The sequence below is a fragment of the Anoplolepis gracilipes genome, chromosome 13, assembly GCF_047496725.1.
Source record: "Anoplolepis gracilipes chromosome 13, ASM4749672v1, whole genome shotgun sequence".
NCBI classification, from domain to species: Eukaryota; Metazoa; Arthropoda; class Insecta; order Hymenoptera; family Formicidae; genus Anoplolepis; species Anoplolepis gracilipes.
This window is the reverse complement of record NC_132982.1, coordinates 7,032,350-7,048,086: the sequence shown is the minus strand read 5'-3', so window position 1 is coordinate 7,048,086 and position 15,737 is coordinate 7,032,350. Positions and strand designations below refer to the sequence as shown.

General features: G+C 30.7%; 1 protein-coding gene across 1 annotated transcript; it reads left to right on the top strand.

Moving 5' to 3' along the window:
• Positions 1-738: 738 nt before the first annotated feature.
• Positions 739-15,734, top strand: LOC140672823 (uncharacterized). The gene is made up of 6 exons (XM_072905266.1): positions 739-1,173; positions 5,762-5,973; positions 8,784-8,916; positions 9,288-9,421; positions 9,794-9,995; positions 10,338-15,734. Exons 1-6 carry the CDS (start codon positions 1,107-1,109, stop codon positions 10,448-10,450), a joined length of 861 nt encoding a protein of 286 aa, XP_072761367.1. The 5' UTR covers positions 739-1,106; the 3' UTR covers positions 10,451-15,734.
• Positions 15,735-15,737: the final 3 nt, after the last annotated feature.

The window sequence follows — 15,737 nt, the reverse complement described above, 5'->3', positions numbered from 1 at the left end:
GTGTGTGTGTATATTTATTTTTATTTATTTTTATATTTCATAGAAATTCTAATAATGATAAATTTTTATCTGTTATTTTTTATTCATAAATTCTAATTAAATAATTAAATTTTGAAATAATTTTGAAAATTTTCCTTCATTATATTTTATTAAATTTTCAACATTTTTATTTTAATTTCAAACAAGTCAATTTGAAATTCTATTTAGTTTGCATTAGCTGTTTATTATTTTGTAATATTAATATAATTTTCTAATTATACACAGCCTCCTCTCTTCCATTATTTCTAATACGTTTATTAGAGGATGGCGATACTTTCCAAAAAATGAAATAAATTTTCTTATATTTAATTTTTTTTTCAAGGAAAAATTGTGAGCTACCTCGTTTATTGGAGAATTTTATATATAAGAATTTATCATTCCCCTTAACTTTCCCGATTACATTCTATCAAGAACAATTAAAAGGAAGAAGAGTTAAATAAAGAATAATTAAATTTAATTATTCTTTATTGAGAATGTGATCGAAATAACGAAGAATAATTAAAATTAAAAAAGATTTGATAAGAAAAATTTATCGAAGTCAAGTGCCAGTTTTGGAGATGGAAAAAATGTGCCGAATTTTCATGAATAATGTGCTCGTTATTTACTCATTTTTACGCAATGATCACGATACTTATTTTCGTTTGATTTCATTGATGCGATCCCACGCGCAATTAAAATCCCGGCATTCCTTAATAAATCGGAAGCCGGAAGAGTGCCTCGTGTGGGCGCCGCGACGTCTCGCGTCGTCGTCTCGCGTCGCTCTCTAATACGGTGTCGTTGGGAGGAGGTCAGGTCGGTCGAACGGGAGCGGGTCGGTCGAACGATCGAAAGGCCCCGCTCGACGGCTCAGGCTCAGTTGTAGCGCCGACTCCCCGGCATACACGAAGTCGCGTCGTAGTTTTAAAGGCACACTCTGTACAAACGTAGACACGCACGCCTCTTTCTTCCGTACCTCCGCCTCGCCTCGCCTCGCCTTCGCCTCGCCTCGCCTCGCCTCGCTACGTAGTGAGCAACAGATATTAACGTGCACGTTGTAGAAGCGAAAACCCGACCTTTAGAAAAGCGAAATGCAACGTCCGGCCGCCGGTCACTGGAGAAAAATCCTCCTCGTGTATATTTTGCAATTATTTCCATGTAAGTGACATTCGCGCGCTCTCGCGTGTTCTCCCTCACCCTCTGAGAATAACGCACATCGACGACTTTCCTCCTACGCGCGTATCCAATCTTCCCTGTGTGTATCCTCTTTCCTCGTCAAGGGATTCGTTACAAGGGATGATCGCACTGCAGCCGAACGAAATTCCTGGACGAATGTCACTCATCGGGCGTGAACTCGTCGTTCACCCCGGGCCGCATTCAAAAGCAATCTTTTCGTTTGAGATCACGTATCGTCCGTTGATTAATTTTGCCGATTAATTTTATTTACTACTTTTCCTGGATGAAAATTTTATTGGCCGCCATCTTTCTTCATCCTTTCTTATTTTTTGCTATTAAACGTCTTAGTAATTTAACATTAAATGTCTTGAACGACAAATTTATTTTTTATTTAAATGATTGCGCTTGATATTAAATTTGCTTCATTTTAAATAAGAAATAAAATTCTATTCTAAATCTATAAAACGATTTGCATATTTTGAATGTATTTTTATTTTTGTTCGTCTGTTTTTGAAATGTGTCGGAGCGATATTTTTGAAAAATTCATTAACTCGAGAGATCATAAATAAGAATTTCCGGTGAAGTTGAAAAACATTCTAGCGGAAGTGAGTCTTATCTCATTCGTGTAAAATTAATTATATGTTTACTTTAAAACAGGAGAGAGAGAGAGAGAGAGAGTTAAGCTGTATGAAACTTTTAAATTTTTCGAGTCTTGATTTTTTAATCGAAAATCAACAAAAATAATTTTTATTTTTTTTTTTTTTTTTTGCAAAACTAATAACACTATACTCTAAAGGATTGACACTATGTTTTGCTGTCGTTAGTTGTTGCATTGTTTCAGTTGACGACTGTTGGATGCTGCAACTTATTCCTTTTACAATTCAATACTCACAGACAATATTATACACTTTGTATTTTGTGATGTGTGATATATGTCTCAATTTAATTGTTCAGTGTACGTCAACATGTTTCTGTGACGAAGAATAATTCTATGTCATAATCCATGGGACATTTTCTGGAGCATATATGAAGCAACACCGTTAGCACACACAAGAGAGTGTCTCATCGTTTGTTTGATATTATATTCATCTTGATCAGTTATCGTGAGAGCATATGAATTTACAAATTGTATTTTTCTTTAGAGATAATAATAAAATTTACGCTATTTCTTTTCTATATAAATTATAAATATTGCTTTCAAAATTTGGAATTAAATCAAATAATATTTAAAGACAAAGAGTGAATTTATGTTTTTTTATGTTAAAGTGATTAATTTCTTTCTTCAGTAAAATGCATTTGAAAAAACGTGACAAGTTTCAAAAATCTTATTTTTTATTATAGATGTTTGAAAAATTTTGTTTATTAATCTTACACTGTTAATTTTTTTTCTCAGGAAATTTAATACTAAAATAACAAATTACTTACACGTTTTTTTAATGTAAAATTGAATAAAAGATAATATATAAACTTCTTTATTTCAGGAACATGAATGCTTCTATTATTCATACCACCCACGTAGAATTACTACAATATGTTACATTCAATACGAACCTTCAATGGTCTTTACGTACGATATATATGTCAATACGACATATGAACGAAACTCTAACACATTCAATCATTCTACCACGACGACACAATTTTTTACTAAACTATTTATATACTTATATTCGACTTATTGTTACGTATTTCGTGACAATTGCTTTCATAATCATAAATGTTTTTGTCACGAAATGTGATAAAATCAAGACAATTCTCATGACAGATTGGGGTGACTCAATCTGACCTAGTTTATGCCAACTGAAGCAATGTGCATGGTAAATATAAATGCATTCTCTCATTGCAGACTGAATAACGTGAAACGAAAATCGATTAATGCAATAATTTTCTCCTTTTCATTTTGCGAGGGGAATTTTTATAACGAAACTGACATGTTGTATCAGTCAAACAATGAGTCTTTGTTGAACCTAGATAATAAATCGATACATTACGAACGAACATAAGTGTTTTGTCAAACGTTTTGCTCACGATAGAAACTACTTTGTAACAAGTCAGTTACCGCGAAACTAAAACTACATTTGGCCGATATATGGACGGTAATGTCGTAGGAAATGCTGCTTCCCGAAAATTCAACGGGCAAAAGCTCTTGACAATGCGCTATCTCAATCGTTAATCATGAAATTTGAGCTCTCCAAATTCCGCAATTCCGCAATGGTTTGTCCGCGATTCTTAAATCATCGATATTATCCGGATTTCATAGTAAGTCGAAAATAGTTTCACTAATTGCACAAACTGATACAATTTAACGATTAAAAAATTAAGAAAATCTTTTATTCATTTGACTTTAAAAGTTGTTATAAATTTCATTATAAAATTGGAATTATTTAGAAAAGAAGAGACGTAAAGAGAATAAAAAATTCTAACAAACACACACACACACACACACACCTATTAAATTTAAATAGGTAAATATTATTACAATGAAAATTATGTAATAGTACAGAGAGATAATAATATACATGAAAAAAATAAGAAATCACGCTCAAGATAAACATACTCATATTCTATAAAAAAAGTTCTATAGGAAAAGTTTCTAACTGAATGCAAAAAGTTTAAAATCAAAAGTAGATTTGCAGTCTGACAAATCTAATGTACATAAAGAAAAAAATAGATGCAAAAGATATATTTTTGATTTAAATTTATTAGAAATGCAGTGCATTAAATACTTCAAGAATCAATTGAATCAAAAAGGTCAATAAATTGGTTTAATTGAAACAGCTGCAAATACAATTGCTTTTTCGGTAATTCAAATAGCGCGACTTTAAGAACCATTGTGACAGAAACTAATTATCCGACTATTTACCGATCCAATTATATTTATGCAAAGTGTTTATCTTAATATCATGTATATAAAAGAAAAATATCAGTTTTAACTTAACTGTTATGAATTAAATATCTTTAAGATTCTGTCATAATATATTTAAAAAATTTATATATATATATATATATATATATAAAATTGATATGCCTTACTGTTATACTATATTTAGTATTATATTGTTACTAAAATATCATAATATTCTTTCCTCTTGAAAGATTAAAGCTTTGATAGAAAGCCTTTACTTTTTAGTTTTGACATAATGTGAAAGAGTAATATAAGCCACATTCTTTTCATAAAATCTGTGTAGTAAGAAACAAACCGTTCAAATAAAAATTTTTGTGTAAAATTTAGTTATTTTAAACAGAAAGAAGATATTATTTTACGTTTTTAATGTATCAAAGTAAAATTATTTTTATATATCTTTTAAATTTTATTATCGCGATTTATATATATATATTCTCTCTTCATAATTTATCTATTATTGACTTATACTATTTCGCGCAACGTAACGTTATCTATAGAAAATCGATCAATCCTAATTGTAAAGAATTCGTGACAACATAATATCAGTCGTTCAGCTTTAAGCGTTCGTTAAAATATGGACACGTAGAAAATTGCATGCCATTAGTATTATCTGGCGACATGATCGGCCTCGATAATCCTTGAAAATAGGCTTCTCATCTCGAAACGTCTCGAAATAATATACGATGCGTGCGACGGTAACGCGCTTTCATTCTGATCGATACAGTAACACCTCCCAGCAACAGGACAGACCGCCACAAGTAGTTACGGTCGGCCGAAAGCCCTCCATTCCCTCTACCTGTCTTGTTAAATTAATCTGTTCTCTATCATCTCGTTGTTACATCAATGCTTGATAAAAAATGCATAAACCTTTAAATAAAATATCGCAGGGATTTTTTGCGTTTTATTTTATTCTATTTTCGCATTTTCATTTATTCACAAATTCCATGTGCGTGTAATCAATTTAAAAATTACCCTTTTCCGTATAAAAATGTTAAAGTATTAATAATTTTATAGCTATAAACGATCCAGATCTAAAGGTCTTTATGAATCAAATTTTACGATGCAAGGACGTGAAATTTTATGTTTTATTGAATTTCCGATATAAATCTCAAAAATATTATATGTGTAATTTAATATAAGTTTTTGGGTCACCTTCAATATTAATTTTTAACTTGACGTGTACTCGATTCTAATTAAATATCATCAAAAATATAATCTATAGGATACATTGTAAAATGTACACGGTTTTAAAAATCTTACTTTGTTAAATTTCTTGCTATTATATAATAATTTTTCAAAATCTTTGTCTTAAAATTCGCAAGATTCCATTCTAATCTATAAAATAACAAAATATACAGCCTTAATAAATATAAAATAAAAATATGCAGATGACTAAATCTTTATCGCAGAATGTAAAATAGATAGAAATATATAAAAAAATATACTTCTCTCTCTATAGTTTCGATTTTGTATTTTTGATGTTGAGTTATTGATCTCTTTTGATAGATATTCGCCTTGTTATCAATAAAAGCGTGAATCAATCAGGAAACTGTCACGTTCCACAATTCTTGCAATCTTGTAATAATATTTTGCTCAAGTGGCGTTTCTCATGTCACTTGTCATTTATATGATAGTATATACTAACAGAGAATCCATGATTTCCAGACACGACGCTGGCAGAGCACATGAAGGTCCAGTTGATTGCACCGCAGTACATAACGCAGTTCGAAACAGCTACTTTGTTCTGCAACCATACTGTCTCGGACGATTTGTTGCACAAAATAGAATTTATGAAGGGCGAGAGGAGGATATTTCAGTATATAAAAGAAAGAAATCCGCCGTATATAACGCAGCATATCGAGGGCGCCAAGCTGGAGGTGAGTGCAAAATCGTACACGAAGAATTACGATTTTTAGGACACATGAATATTTTTTTAGTGCGCCTGAGAATTTTTTTATTATATTTATTTTTTGAAAAGACGCGTGAATTATATCCAATAAACGACAGAATTAATAAAAGAAAGATAAAAGATAATGTAACTTATTTATTTCCACGCGATGAGAGAAATTGTATAGTGTTTAGATAAATTTTACAATATTAGCAAAAAAGTAGAATTTATCTAAACACTATACAATTTCTCTCATTGCGTGGAAATAAATAAGTATATATATATATTCCTAGTTTATCTGATTCTTTACCAGTCATCTTGGATATTGTAATACTCGGCATATACTTTGAAGTCCATAATTATCTGAAAAGCATATCTCACGTCATAACAGGCATGCAGGTTTGATAACACTTTTGCATAAAGTTTACGCCAAATTTGCACGACTGAAAACTGATGTGCATCGACCTTTCCATCTGAATTTATCTCTAGTTAAAAATAGCCATGTCTACATCATGTTTAAATTTAAAACAGGAATATTTAAGAAATTTTTATTTTCATAATGGAAATCTCTCTTTCTTTCCCTCGAAAATCGCTTTGTTTTTATTAAGACTATTAGATTTTGATAATTACATAATATAGTAATGCTTTATTTCATGAATAAAAGTATAGATTTATTAAACTAATAATAAATCTTAGTTTCTTTCAGTTTATAAATATTAAAAATGTTTTGTTGAGCATGTTTATTTTTTATTACCTTACATTCTTGTTTATGTAATAAAACGATGTTTTTTTTTAACTTATCGTCTGACATTATTACGCGACGAGGATATATAGATGAAAATATAATTTACATATCCATTGTCGGTACAAGCTATAAGAAAAACCGTCTGTTGTAAACAAAAGTCCAAAAATAACTAGAACGCCCTCGATAACGTACGTTGGATATCCAGAGTCTTCCCCTGTCTTTCGCTATGATTAATGTTTAAGCGAGCAAAGCTAACGCATTTACCCAAGGCGTAGCCTTTATGTATCGACGCAAAGCAAAGCTATTTACGTACGTGTGCACTTTATGTCACATAAAGTACCTCCCCCAACAACATCGAGACGCAACGCGTGAAAGCGCAATTTCCTTCGTAAATTTTTTTTGATGCCCAGCGACGGAAGCGTAGCACAGATAGGTGATCTATTAAAAAAAAAGAGAGAAAGAGAAGATAAAGTAAAGAAGAAAATCAATACTTGTGTTAACCCATATGTGTGAAACATAATGTCACGTATGCTTGTTAGCGGCTATAGAGTTGACATATACATAAGTAATGAGGCTTTTCGTAACAAAAATAGAACATTCATTTTGCGAGAGTTTCAGACTGCTGATGACAGACGATGTAAGTGTTACAAAAAGTCATTCACACTTTCTTTGAAAAATTTTACTCTCTCCTTCTCTCTAGACTTGGTCTTTTAATCTTTTTTCTCTTTCTCCCTCCCTCCCTCTCTCTCTCTCTCTCTCTCTCTCTCTTTCTCTCTCTCTCTCTCTCTCTCTCTCTCTCTCTCTCTCTCTCTCTCACACACACACACACACACTCTTTCTTCTTTGCCGAAAATGCAAGTCGACTGAGTTACATGATATTCTTGTTTCTTTTTCATAAATATTTATCTACTGGTACAGTTTCACTTTTTCTTCTTTTTCTCCTGCGCTCTATTTTCTAATTTTCTATTTCAATTTCCGTGGAGACTTTCAAGAATTGTCGTAACCGATGATATTTCATATATAAGCTATTGGAACTCTTCAAATATCTGGTATTGACAACGAAAAATTGCGACTTTCTCACAAAGTTCATTTCAAGATATCTTAAGATTATTACATGTGATGAAAAATCTAAATAAAAATAGATTTAAATAAATATAGATTAGATGTAAGTTAATAATGAAATTGAGTATTAATATAACAGAAACTTTTAGTGTCATCTCAATAATACTCCTAATCACCATTAAATGATAATAAAGATTGATGCGAATTATCTATTCGAATTTTCTCTTCCAATCTTAATTCTGCAATTTTCGAAAATGTTTTTTTCTATAATAATATAAGTAAAAATATATTAATAATATATTTTCTTTTTATAATAATTTAAATATTTATCTTTTTGACACTTGAAAGGAACGATTAATTATATGTACTTTAAAAGCATACACACACATCTCTATATAAATGATTTATACATAACAAGACCAAGCAAAGTGGCAGAGCAAGGATTAAATTATTCAAAGTGCTCTGTTTGAATTTCTAGTATTTCAAAGCATTTTCCATCACTCATGCATCCATTCGATATAGTTGAAACGACTAGATGAAAGGAATACAAGTGACAAATCCTAACAAAATAAGCTTATAGAAAGATATTTGATATCTTTATTCATATTTCAATTATATAACATATTTTATTACAAAATTTAACGATTCTTGAAAGCAAAAGAGTGACACATTTAACAAAAAACAAAATGTAAAATACCTGTTACGTTTTCTCAAACATAACTTTTTTTTGTTATATTAAATTTGAAAGATCCAAGGAAAAAAGGCTGCAAAATATGAAATTACATCTAGTAGCCTAAACATAATTTACGTATTTAAATTGCCTCTATAGAATTTGTCACTTGTGTGCTTTTAAGTCTAAAAAGTATATTTCGATTAGACGTCACGTGTGCGCGCGCGCACACACACACATACATCTATAAAGTCGCTGCATATTACCATAATGCTGCAATTATCATTACTTCATCATTACTTCATCATTACTTCTTTTCCAGTATTCGAAGAATGGCACGACAATCAAACTGAATGATGTACGTTTCGAAGCTTCCGGTTCTTATACTTGCGAGGTCACTATGACAACGCCCATTTATACCGCGGGTGCTGATCCTGTAGAGATGAAAGTGATACGTAAGCGAATGTGTTGATTCTTGACACAAAAATAAAATTATATATCTTTTTACTAATGATATTAATTATTATAATCTTGGGATGATAAATTATCCCAATAATACATATAAATTATTTTTAATAAATAGCATTAAATTTAATTTAGCTGATAATAAATGTGATATTGATATTGATGGATTGAACTAAAATATTTTTAATATGTGGAAATTATTTTATCATATCTGTGATAGAAAGCTTATTATGTGCATGTGTAAATTAAAATCTAAATGCCAAAATCTCTAAGTGTTAATAATATTATTGAGTTTTTAATTATAGAGATTAAATTGTATCGAACGTCTCTGATATACATATTTTTTATATTTTTTTTTTAGAACCACAAAGTGCGAATCCTAAGATTATATTTCAAAAAAGCATGTACGAGGTTGGCGAGAGTCTGGAGGCAAATTGTACCTCTTCGGCCGCATATCCAGTTCCTTACATAACATGGTTTATAAATGGCAAAGAGGTAAAGGACAATAAATGTTAAAATACGATTTTAATATATATAATCAATTTGATATAAATAATACTTGTATTCGTAATTTGATAATTTTTTAAATTATAAGTAGACATTATTAATTACTATTTAACTGGTGGACTATTTTTTCTTCTTAATAGATTTAAAAAAAGAATATTTGACAATTTCATTTACACATATAAACACTTAATTACAACAGAGCTTGTATATGCTTTTTCTAATATACGGGAAAATAATTTCTTGATAAAGTTTTTCAAAACATTTGCTTGTAAACAAGAACTGTTAACACTTAATATTCTCAAATATTTTTGGAAATATTCTTTTACTTAATTGCAATTTTCTGATTGCTGATTTCGTCAGGTGGATATTACTTTAGTGAATCACTATCCACATACACATCATAAGGACTATCTGATGTCTGCAACCGCCAGGTTGAAGGTGGAAGTTTCCGAGTTGCATGCCGGAGAAAATGGACGTTTGGAGATCAGCTGTCGGGCAACGATACCTGCTTTTCCCATGCAGCACGAGAAATTTGCCGATATCAAGACAAAGGCGGTGTCGGGTAAGTTTTTATAATAAAAAATATTAAATAAATTTCAACATCTGCAAACATTAGGCGTATATGACATGTTAACAATTTTTTATCTAAAAAATATATCCCCAATTTTTTATAATAAAAAAAACGATTATATAAAGATATAGATCTAAAATTACTTTAATAAAAAAGCGACGTACTCTCTGAAATAAAAATTGACACGATTTCAATTATAAAGTTATTGCCTGAAATTTAGTATCTTTGCATTTAACTCGTATTTACGTCATATAAACCGTAAAGCTTTTCTATATTATTTTCTATAATTTGTTAACTATAAATGATTTTTTCGTACGTGGAATTTGTTTTCAGTGCAAATTATACCAGCGCCGGATATGACGTCTTCCGCGGCGATTCTCGTACGAGAACTAACGCTATCTACAATATTGTGCATATTAAACGTGATGCACGAGTTTATTCCTTAATAAAAGTCAATTGCTCTAGGTTAATTCGGCTGTAACATACTTAATCGTAAGAATATTAAGGCGATGAACATAAGATCGAACAATCACAATGTCTTCCTTCGATATATCGAAATACACACGGGGGCAGCGGTTTTATTGTCTTTGCAGAAGTTTTGTAAACTCATAGACGCGGCTTCTTCGTGCGCAACTATTTTCGATTATTGCTTATAAAGAACGTCGTCTGTCTGTCGCGAAACATATCAATTCTCATGGGAAATAATGTCCGAATATTCGGCAGGTGTGTCGGAAAGCTATGTCTCTTTCTCGTATATGCAAATCTACTTATTACAATAATTACATAACACATATTAAATTTCGAAACTTTTATCTGAGACTTCAAACAGTAAAAACGATCTATACAAAAATATTTTCGTAATGTGAAATATCTTTGTTTCTTAGAGAATATAAAATTTAATGTGTAATACACACAACTATTAATATACATAAATATATATTATATATATATATATATATTGTTGACTTAATTAACGTATCTTTTAAAGAAACAGAGTTTATTCCACTTTAAAATGAAATGTGGTTTTATTGTTGAACACACATGTGAAGATCTAATCTATAATAATGTTATTGAGATACTCTCTTATATTGCTGTTGTAAATTATAATTTATATCTTGCTTTGAAAAACGATATAGTTTTCCGATACGCGCAGTATAACATTTCATCTAGTTTCGCCTCGCCGCTGGGGAAATACAATGTTTTTTAAGCTAGCAAATGCATTCTTGTTATTGTGCGCACATTTCCATAAAAATCATACAAAAAATTGCTGACCACAAAAAATGCTATATAAAATCCGTTAAATCAGTTTAACAGATTTTCCCTCTTAGAACAAAAAGAATTTAATTTCTCACTTTTCCTTAATAAATCTTTCTCTATTGGAATAATATTTTCTCATTGTTAATCCATATAAGGATTATAATGAAAATAGAGCTAATTTCAATTTTCAATTTGTATCACGCACAAAACAATTTTTTGTGTTATACGCCCCGTTTTACGATGTTCGATAATATCGATGAAATCAATTTTCCGACAATAATTTAGAGAGGTGACAACACTTTTATCCGCATAAAATAGAGCATAGAACAAACGTCATTTCATCATTAATTCGGAGCTCTTAGTGCTCCGTAGAAAACATTATACATAAGAAATTCAAAGTAAAAATGGCATAAGTCAAGTAAAGTGACTTCATATTTAAATCTCTTGCTTGCGTTAATATTAAGATATCTTTATAAACTGTTTTCTACTTTAATAAATTATTATTTCATATAATAGATTATGTAAAACAACGAGTTACAAATTAGAATCACAAATATCTTGCTTACGCCATTTTTACTTTCGTTTCTTGGTATATTTCACATATAATATACTAAAGAATATCAATGAAACGGGACGTATGAAAATATAGTGTTTAGATATTACAACTTTCTTCGGTGTATTTTACTCAAGAGGCAAGCTTGAAGAACACTGCGGCAGCGGCTTGGCATTTAGAAAACTGGAAGAATCTAGAAATAATTGGAGGCAATCGAATCAGAATCTGATCAATACGAATGACATATGTGTAAGTCATTTATTATTGTCCGTATATCTAATAATTAAACGATAAAGCACACGATAAATGCAATTTTCTATTTTAAATTTACCGATAGACTACACAATCTAACCGTGTCGTTATTATTTCTTTCTTGTATAATTATAATTGAAGAAATAATGCGTTATATTAATTTTATTGAAACTGGCGAACTGATCAAACTCTGATTCGACCATCTGAGAAGTAGAAGTAGTAATTACACGGTCGTTATGCTTGCGGCCAACTTTTTGAAACACTATTGGGCGCGTTACTTGTCGATACGGCATTTAAAACTTGATGCGACACCATCTTTTATATATGAACGATTTCTTACGACTAAATATGTACGTGAGATTATCTTTTATCTGTGTCTACAGCTCCTGGTTACAAATCTTAATCCTCTCTCTCTCTCTCTCTCTCTCTCTTTGCTATTGGTACCTGTAATAAATAGTAGCAACTTTGAGCACAGCTGTATATTGGCTGTAGTTTAATAACTTGTTGATGACTATTTAAGCTGGTGATACTTTACGCTTGAAACGCTAAGAGTCACAAAGGATTATGTCAATGAGCGTTATATTAAAGTGAACGCAAACGATGTTTTCCAAGGCTTTAGTGTGTACTAATCTAATCTTGATCGCGTTAGAATAATCAGAAAATCGAATCATTGTCTCTGAAATGTCTTAGAGACTAATTTTTAAAAAAATGTAACTTCAGATTGTTTCTTACGAATATAGATCTGTAGCTAAATTAGAAATAGATACGCGAGATTAGACATTTTTCGAATTACGATTTAATAAAAAATAAAAAAAAAGACAAATTACACACTTCTAAAAAATAACATAATCATTATTATAGTTAGGGAAGAAGAAACATTTTAGGGAACAACATTAAATATGTAGTGCTTTATAGACTAAAGAATATATTTATGATTATAATAAATTTTTACGCGTATTTCAGATTGCAACTATTTGCTAAAATTGAGATAACTAATTCAATTGCGTGCAAATTCTTACATGCTTTCAAACTTATAGTAAAAGAAATATACTACTTTTTGATTTTTATTAAATTTATAACGTATAAGAGCAAGCATTGATCATCTAACTAAACAAAGTTTGAAAGCTTAGATATGATATTTTAATTCAAAAGTGCCTTTTTCATATTATCTGCAAATTAGAAAACATCTCAAGCAGATTTCACTCTGCTAGGCGATATTCTCTACTTGGAAAACAAATATTGAGAATTGACATCGTCTTTTCAACGATCTCATTTTCTCGAATAAAGCTCCTATTCGTTTTTAGCGTCCACTTTAACATATCGAAAACTCAAGATATATTATAACGCAAATTTAATATAGATTTGTTGTTTCTAACTACACTTTCTGCACATAAAATTGTTTACTTTGAAACTTTAGTATAATTTTATTTGTCTACATAAAAAAATTAATATTTTAACACTTTAATACTTTAATAATATTGCGATAAATATAAAATTAATTTTTTATCTTTCTCCAAAAATATTATATGATTTCGTTTGAGGAGATTTTTTTGTATTTTTTTTTCTAAAGAGACAATATATTATGCATGTATAATTTATTTTTATTTTGAAAACGGAAAAATGCAGAAAAGTATAGTTAGAAAGGACAGACCTGATATGAATAAGCGGAAAACAAAAGTCGACGGAGCGTAGCACAGAAAATAGAAGATCTCGCTAAGCTTTTACGACGGCTTACACGCGATGCTGTTCACGGTGGTCGTCCTAATATCCTATATCTGTCCGATTTCCCTGGTGACTTGCGGTGACACGAGTATGTCGCCGAGAGAGCTTACGGCCGACAAAGTGGCGATGCGCATCGTTGGCGGGGAGATCACCAGCATCAAGAGTTATCCATTCATCGTACGCGTGCGACGCGCCCATTTTAGCCCCTTAACTTTTAACCTTTAAGGGATATCAGTATTTTCCACAATACACGGCCCACACCTAACGAATGTGCGTATGTAGTACAACGACTTTGACGTCAAAAAAAAACGCGGCAGTTGCACAAAGAATCGGAACGTAAGCACATTTTACGTAGCATTTTATCATGTCAACTTTGAAGTTGATATAATAAAAGATTAATGACATTAACGTGAAGCATTTTCAGTTTGATTCAGCTATTTATTTAAGTCTTTTTTAATGTTTTTTAATAGAATGACATTTTAAATAAAATTGCAACGATAATGGCTAAAAATAAATAATGATATGACGAGGAAATATCAAATTTTGATTAGTGTATCTTGGTTTGTTTTGAGTAATGTAATCACATATATAAAGCTAATTCAATTAATGAACATGAATGCTAGTTTTATTTTCAGATTTTTATTATTATTAAATCGTAAGATATATTTAGAGATTTTTTGGTGTAATTTAAACGTTTCTGATTTCTAAAGTGCAACTTGTTTATGCACATTCGATAGGTACTAATGGCTTACTGATGTACCTTAAGCGCTCTTGTTAATTAAACAATTTAACATCAATGCTCGCAAGGCTTTCGAGACATTTCAAAACCTTAATTTTTAAATAATCAATCGTTGTCTTGGAAAACGTAAACGTTAGGAGAAGAATCAAGCGCAACAAAATACATACATTACATTATTTAAATTTTTGAAGAAATAAAAGATACTTAAATTAAGTATATTTTCAAAAAAATATATAAAAATTTGTGAAATTTTTTATTAAGATTAAGAAAAAAAGAATCTATTTACTAATGAATAATAAACATAAAAAATATTAAATGAAAATAAAAACTGATTAAATTAAGTATTTCTTTAAATAAAGTTTTATCAAATAATTTAGTACCAAAGGCAAGAGTTAATATTTGACGCACATAAAAAAATGGATAAATATATCATGAAATTAAGGTTCGAATAGTCTCGAGGTGGCCTTCGAGTGAAGTCACAAAGGTTGAAAGGGCAACCGATTCGACTCGGACTCGGCGAATCCGAATTTTCAAAGTCAATTCCTCTTAGGTCTCGGTCCAGCGCCGACATTTTAGCCACTCTTGCGGAGGCACTTACGTCGCCTGTAGGTTCGTCCTGTCCGCCGCTCACTGCATGGTCAGGTGCGTGTCATAAGACTGCGTTTCGCATTTCGCGCTATATGCGTCGCGGAAAGTGGTGTAGTCTTTCTCACTCTCTCTTTCTAGCCGGGGCTTTAACACTCGCTATTTTTCCAATTTGTTCACTCTCCCTATACATTTTCTTCAATGCATCTCCAATCCTCGGATGTATAATGTTTAATCAAAGATTCTATGGGTTTCTTCTCGGAATAAAGACCCCTAAAATACATCCCAGGATTAAAACACAGTGGCCTTCTCTGAAGCCACAGAATAAAATTTGAGATTTTAAGATTTCGCATGAAATTTCTAATATATACAAAAATCCATACACACTAAAAGCTGTTAATACAATGCACGCTAAATCTCTGAGCTTTATTCTTTGTCAATATTGACTGTGATCTCTTTTAATTCAGTGCAATTAAAATGTCGATCTCATGTTCTTGCTTATTTGCTTATAATATGTGTAAAAACGGCTACATATAATTAGGGGCTATACAATTTGTTATCAATTTCTAAAGGCTTTTGTGGCCAACTATAATTAGAAAACACTGCCATATCGTACAGCGAATTT